This window comes from Chionomys nivalis, chromosome 26, assembly GCF_950005125.1.
Source record: "Chionomys nivalis chromosome 26, mChiNiv1.1, whole genome shotgun sequence".
In the NCBI taxonomy this organism is placed as follows: Eukaryota; Metazoa; Chordata; class Mammalia; order Rodentia; family Cricetidae; genus Chionomys; species Chionomys nivalis.
This window is the reverse complement of record NC_080111.1, coordinates 31,125,694-31,133,003: the sequence shown is the minus strand read 5'-3', so window position 1 is coordinate 31,133,003 and position 7,310 is coordinate 31,125,694. Positions and strand designations below refer to the sequence as shown.

At 34.3% G+C, this 7,310-nt stretch overlaps 1 protein-coding gene across 1 annotated transcript; it reads left to right on the top strand.

Annotated features, from left to right (window-relative positions):
• The first annotated feature begins 1,657 nt into the window (after nt 1–1,657).
• Nucleotides 1,658–5,198, top strand: LOC130867006 (zinc finger protein 431-like). Its single transcript, XM_057758724.1, has 3 exons — nt 1,658–1,691; nt 1,892–1,952; nt 3,311–5,198. The coding sequence occupies exons 1-3, from the start codon at nt 1,658–1,660 to the stop codon at nt 5,196–5,198; spliced, it is 1,983 nt and encodes a 660-aa protein (XP_057614707.1).
• Nucleotides 5,199–7,310: the final 2,112 nt, after the last annotated feature.

The window sequence follows — 7,310 nt, the reverse complement described above, 5'->3', positions numbered from 1 at the left end:
ATGACTAAGTGCATTTTTTCCATTGTTGACCATGAACCAATAGTGACTGGGTTCACAATGTATTTGACTGAATGAACAACCTCCCAGAAAACATTATATATTTGAACAAGTTTCTCTCCTTAGTGGTTTTCTTTCAATTTTCTGTGGATCTTTAGTAGGAGAAGCCTTTCTAGATAAAATTCCTCAATGTATGCTAGGAGTCTCAATACCCTCAAGTAATTTCCTGATATTTATATCTACAGTGTTGTGTTTGACATTAATCAGCCAACTTCCTTATACTGAAATGCTTTTACCATCATTATAGGCTTGATCTCTAAATCACATAAGACATAACAGAAACAGTTGTTATTCAGTGCTCTGGAGTTTGGTAACCTGCTGTTTTGTTTTGTTTGCTTATCTGAGTAACTGTGGCTCTCAGTTCCTGAAAGTAAAGGGAGGCTCTATTTGTTTTTATGTTATTGGATGATGGCTCTGGCATGTACATTTTGTTCATGTCGAGTGTATGCTGTTGTGCTTAGCTTCATGCTTATCTTGAATTTTAAAATTTGACAGAGGGTATCACTCTGATTCCCAGGATGCCATGGTTTGATAACATTAATACTGCCTGAGTATTTTGAGTCATTAAATCACAGTTGCATGAACTTTTTCCTGCTTGTTATACTTGCTTTGATTCTTTTAAAATCAATATGACTTTCATATGTCTGCATGGATATGCACCATATGGATACCTGGTCATCAGAGTGATCAAAGGATCTCAGAAATCCTGACCATGGAAAAATGGAAAGTTGTGATGCCCATATAAGTACTGGCAAATGTGTCCACCTCCATTCAAGATCAGCAAGAGCACTGCATTACTCTGCCCTCTCTCCAGCTCTGTTGATTATTTATGACCAATATTTATATTTCTATTGTTTTCATCTGTCCACTTGTAACAGTTTTATATAGGCAGTTCATTTTCTACAAAATGTTGTTGTTATTGAAGTTTATATTAGGGTACTTCAGAGGTCTGGAAGATGAATATAGAGCTGGAGTGAAAACAACTCTTTGAAGGAGCTTCAATAAAAGCCTATTAGTTTTTCTATCCCATTGTTTGTTACATTGAGGTTTGCAGTGGAGACAGAGTCTTAATGTATACTGCCACCTCTCCTGGACCTGATTGCATAGACTTGACTGGCATTCAACTCAGAGACAAATATATCCACCTCTGTTTTCTGAGTGTTGTGATTAAAGCCACAATTTATCAATACACCCAGTTTGTCCATCCTTCTTTTCCTTTCTGTGGTATGTAATTATTCATACAATTTTCTCATGCATACGATGTACTGTTGATCTTTTTTTTCTCTCCCTGTTAATAGATACTGCTCATATAAAGTGAAATCCCATCAAAAGTATAGAGAAATTACAGAATTGACTCTTCTTTTCCATTTTCTTCTAAAGTGGCTACCTATGTCATGAAATAAGAATGGGGAACACCAGAATCATACAACTATACTTTCAAAGAAGTATGCGTTTCCAATGTTGTCACTGTCATGCTTACATTGTACACATGTGTGATATATTTTCAAAGGCAGTGACCTATGATGATGTGCATATCAACTTCAATAAGGAAGAGTGGGATTTGCTGAATCCTTCCCAGAAGAATCTCTACAAAGATGTGATGCTGGAGACCTTTAGGAATCTAACTACTATAGGTAAAAGTGAATTTATTTCATGCTTCAAAATATGGAGACAACTTTTCCTTGGTTAATGATTTTGTTCTGTAATTTGTCTTAGAAAGAAGAAGAATGAGGTGAACAACACAGTCATAGTTCTTAGGTTCACTTAAGATAATAAGCTAATTGTTGCACAATGTTAAATAATATAACATAGATATTCTGGTACTGTATTTTAGGATGCATTTGGGAAGACCTTAACACCAAAGAACATTGTCAATTTTCTAGAAGACATGCAAGGTAATTTTCTTGTGCAAGTTCATAACAATATGCCTCTGATGAGTTTGTAATGTGTTCTGACCTTTTAAACAAAAGCAATAGTGTAAATAAACATAGCTTTAAATGCATTGATGATTATTAAATTCTCACAAATCCATATACCTCAATTTCCTGTATGTGAATTGCATTTTCAAGGCATTCATTTAAAAAAAAGGTCAAGGAAGCAAAGTTTATACAGATAGCACCATTTGATTGATAGCACCATGAGAGCTATGTTGTAGATCTGCCAGTCAATTGGTTTCTTGCTATTCATGACAGAAAATGCATACATATTTCAGTGATGATGAGTAGAGCTGCAAAACTTTCTACTAAAACAATAGCCCATGGTAAGTCTTGTATTTCTCATATACTTTTTGTGACTGTTCTAAGTTTAGTGAAATCAGCTATTAGAGTCAAGAGTCAAAGGGAAGTTGTTGTTGAGAAGCCTTAATAACTATACCACAAGCCTGTGAAAGTCAAACCTTGAGGATTCATTGTGGTAATCTTTTATTCACTATTCTTCTTCTCATATTCATATATATATATATATATATATATATATGTATATATGTATATATGTATATATGTCACTCTTGACACAAGTGTATGAGCATAGGGATATGGAAAGATTTAGCATACCTTTCCTTAAGAACAATTAAGAACAAGTAGATTATACATGTTGAATTGGATCCAAAAATACAAAGTTAATTTATTTTCTACCATCATTGTTAATACATAAATACAAACTTACATTACAAAAAAAAATCCATGAGTTCTAAGTCTGTGCAAATACTTCCATGTGTCTTAGTTTACTTACCAAATGCATAATGATTCACAATATAGTAAAATTTATGAATGCAATAAAGTTGTTAAAGCACTCAGTATAAGCAGTTCTCTTCAAAAATGTGAAAAATATCCTAGAAAAAATATAGGTATAGGTATAGATGAAAAGATAAACCATGACACAAAGGAATTTATCATCACAAATATTTTTCTTTCTTTTTTTTTTTTTTGAGACAGGGTTTCTCTGTGGTTTTGGAGCCTGTCCTGGAACTAGCTCTTGTAGACCAGGCTGGTCTCGAACTCACAGAGATCCGCCTGCCTCTGCCTCCCAAGTGCTGGGATTAAAGGCATGCGCCACCACCGCCTGGCTACAAATATTTTTCCAGAAGCAAAATGACCCCTAATGAGAGAACAAAACGTGATTTTAAAGTTATAAAACCTTAATATTTGATTGCTTTTTACAATTTGAAAAAATATGAAATTAATTCATATAGATATGAAGTTCAATAGTGCATTGAATGTGGTAAAACTTTTAAGTGTGTAAATTATTCTTGCAGGATTGAAAGAAATCAAACTGGAGAGAAGTTTTCAGTATATTTTCACTATGCTAAAGCCTTGTCTTATAATACTCATCTTCTAAGGAATGAAAAAACACATACCTGGGAAAAATCCTGTGAAATTAAGCAATGTGATAAAGCCTTTGCTTATCACAATCATCTTCAAATGCAGAAAAGAACACACACTGGAAAGAAACCCTATGAATATAGTCAAGGTGATAAAGACTTTGTTCTTTATGAAACTCATCAAAGTCATAAACGAACACATACTGGAGAAAAATCATATGAAGGTAATCTGCTTGGTAAGGTCTTTGCTGATCACAGTTATCTTCAAAAGAATGAAAGAATACATACTAGAGAGGCACCCTATGAATATAATCGGTTTAGTAAAGCCTTTGCTCAATACAGTGTTCTTCAAACACATAAAAGAACACAAACTGGAGAAAAACCCTATGAATGTAATCAGTGTGGTAAGGCCTTTTCACAACACATTACTCTTCAAACCCATAAAAGAACACATACAGGAGAGAAACCCTATGAATGCAATCAGTGTGGTAAGGCCTTTGCTCGACACAATCATCTTCAAAGACATAAAAGAACACATACTGGAGAGAAACCCTATGAATGTAATCAGTGTGGTAAGGCCTTTTCACAACACATTACTCTTCAAACCCATAAAAGAACACATACAGGAGAGAAACCCTATGAATGCAATCAGTGTGGTAAGGCCTTTGCTCGACACAATCATCTTCAAAGACATAAAAGAACACATACTGGAGAGAAACCATATGAATGTAATCAGTGTGGTAAGGCCTTTTCACAACACATTACTCTTCAAACCCATAAAAGAACACATACAGGAGAGAAACCCTATGAATGCAATCAGTGTGGTAAGGCCTTTGCTCGACACAATCATCTTCAAGGACATAAAAGAACACATACTGGAGAGAAACCCTATGAATGTAATCAGTGTGGTAAGGCCTTTGCTCAACACAGTCATCTTCAAATACATAAAAGAACACATACTGGAGAGAAACCATATGAATGTAATCAGTGTGGTAAGGCCTTTGCATACCATAATACTCTTCAAAACCATAAAAGAACACATACAGGAGAGAAACCCTATGAATGCAATCAGTGTGGTAAGGCCTTTGCTCGACACAATCATCTTCAAAGACATAAAAGAACACATACTGGAGAGAAACCCTATGAATGTAATCAGTGTGGTAAGGCCTTTGCTCAACACAGTCATCTTCAAATACATAAAAGAACACATACTGGAGAGAAACCATATGAATGTAATCAGTGTGGTAAGGCCTTTGCATACCATAATACTCTTCAAAACCATAAAAGTACACATACAGGAGAGAAACCCTATGAATGCAATCAGTGTGGTAAGGCCTTTGCTCGACACAATCATCTTCAAAGACATAAAAGAACACATACTGGAGAGAAACCCTATGAATGCAATCAGTGTGGTAAGGCCTTTGCTCGACACAATCATCTTCAAAGACATAAAAGAACACATACTGGAGAGAAACCCTATGAATGTAATCAGTGTGGTAAGGCCTTTGCTCAATACAGTCATCTTCAAATACATAAAAGAACACATACTGGAGAGAAACCATATGAATGTAATCAGTGTGGTAAGGCCTTTGCATACCATAATACTCTTCAAAACCATAAAAGAACACATACAGGAGAGAAACCATATGAATGTAATCAGTGTCAGAAGGCTTTTCCATCTTACAGTAATCTTCAAGACCATAAAAGAACACATACTGGAGAGAAACCCTATGAATGTAATCAGTGTGGTAAGGCCTTTGCTCAACACAGTCATCTTCAAATACATAAAAGAACACATACTGGAGAGAAACCATATGAATGAAATCAGTGTGGTAAGGCCTTGGCAGACCCCTGTACTCTTAAAAGGCATAAAACAAAACATACTGTAGAGATACCTGTGAGTGGAATCTGTGGTAAATCCTTTTCCATAATCATCTCTAAATATATCATATGAGCCCTCCTCTAGAGAAACTCTGAAGTTAATGTGTGTATTCTTCAAAAAATGACAAAAAATCATACTGTAGTGAAACTCTATTAGTTAATTCAGTGTCATAATGTTTTGTGCTTCATATTGGGGTAAGACTTTGTGTGTAATCAATCTGATAAAGCTTGTACATATTACTGTAATCTTTTTGACCTGAGGAAAAAACTGGGGGCTTATTTTAAGTTATTCTTCAAGATTTTAAGTCAGTTACATTTAGTTAACCAACAGCAGTTATTGTGTAGAGTAAAGTTTGATAGTGTCGACAATCTGTTTAAGCATCATGATACCTCTTTTTATTTTAGTTTTAACCTGCAAAGTAATGGATAAAACCTTTTATTAAGTATTATGTGTTACAGAAAGGGTATTTAAACATTGGTCCTGAAATCAGAGTCAAAGGAAAGAACTTTGTCTCTTAATCTAGAAATAGTTAAAGAAACAACATCTCACTGAAAACAGCCAAAACATTAAAATGGGTCAGTAAAAGAAATACAGTTTGGCTCTCAAACCAGAACCATAAAATACTAAAAGTTTCAACAATATTTTTAAGCCCAAAGAATACAATTAAGTGAAATATGAGAGGCATGAAGAGTTAAATTTCTCTTAAATTTATTTGTATGTTTTGTGTAAAAGTTCCCTTAGAAGTTGGGGGTATAATTATGGTTATCAGAAGATTGGGAGTGGTCATCAGAAAGGTAGAAAGTGTTTACAAGGAATGTATTTTGAAAAAGAAAGATGGCTAGAATTAATATATTATGGAAACATCACCCTTAACAATAGCCACAAATAATATAAAATATTATGGAATAACTAACTAAAGAAGTGAAAGGACTGTAGGAAAAGAACTTTAAATCTTTGAAGAAAAAAATTGAAGAAGACAGTAGAGAATGTGAAGATGTCCCTTGGCCTTGTTATGTACAAATCAACATAGTAAAAGGGAAAACCTTTCCAAAAGCAATCTACAGGTTCAATATCATTCCCATGTAAAAATCAGACAAATTCTTCACAACCTTAAAATAAAAATACTCAACTTCATATAGAAAAGCAAAAAAAAAAACAATGCAGGATAGCCAAAACAATCCTATATAAGAAATAATTTTTGGAGGCATCACATTCCCTGACTTTAGTCTACTACAGAGCTACAGTACTGAAGAAAGCCTTGTGTTGGCACAAAAAGAGACAGGAAGACCAATGTAACTGATTCTAAGACTCAGATATCAATCCACTCACCTACTACACTTAATTTTTGACAAAGCACCAAAAAATATAAAATGGGGGAAAAAAAGTATATTCAACAAATGGTTCTGGCATAACTGAATATCAATGTGGGGAAGAATGAAAGTAGATCCACATCTATCATCATGAACAAAACTCAAGTTCAAATGGATCAAAGACCATAACATAAAGCCAAACACACTGAACCACATAAAACAGAACATCGGAAGTACACTTGAACACATTGGCAAAGAATATCACTTTCAAATTATAATTCCAGCAGGACACACTGAGAGAAATAATTAATAAATGAGACCTTCTGAAAAAAAAAAGTTTCTGTAAATGAAAGGACATGTTCAACAATACAAAAAGGCAGCCTATAGTATGGGAAAAGATCTTCACCTACCCTACATTGGACAGAGGACTGATCTTCAAAACATACAAAGAACTAAAAAAATTGGTCATCAAAAGAACAAATAATTCAATTAAAAATGGAGTACAGACCTAAACAAAGAACTTTCAACATATGAATCTAAAATGACTGAAAGACACTTAGGGAAATTTCCAAACTCCTTATCCATTAGAGAAATGAAAATCAAAACAACTCTGAGATCCTCTGTTACATCTGTAGCAATAGCCAAAATCAAAAACACTGATGACAACTTAAGCTGGCAAGGAAATGGAGTTAAGGGAACACTCCTCCATTGCTGATGGGGCTGCAAACTGAGTCAGCTACTT

Bases quoted from the DNA above. Each gene is read 5' to 3' on its own strand.
- LOC130867006 (XM_057758724.1), top strand. From the start codon at position 1,658: ATGCTGGAGACCTTTAGGAATCTAACTACTATAG. The intron at 1,692-1,891 runs GTAAAAGTGAAT...ACTGTATTTTAG, and splicing joins TAGGAATCTAACTACTATAG to GATGCATTTGGGAAGACCTT. The intron at 1,953-3,310 runs GTAATTTTCTTG...TTATTCTTGCAG, and splicing joins TTTTCTAGAAGACATGCAAG to GATTGAAAGAAATCAAACTG.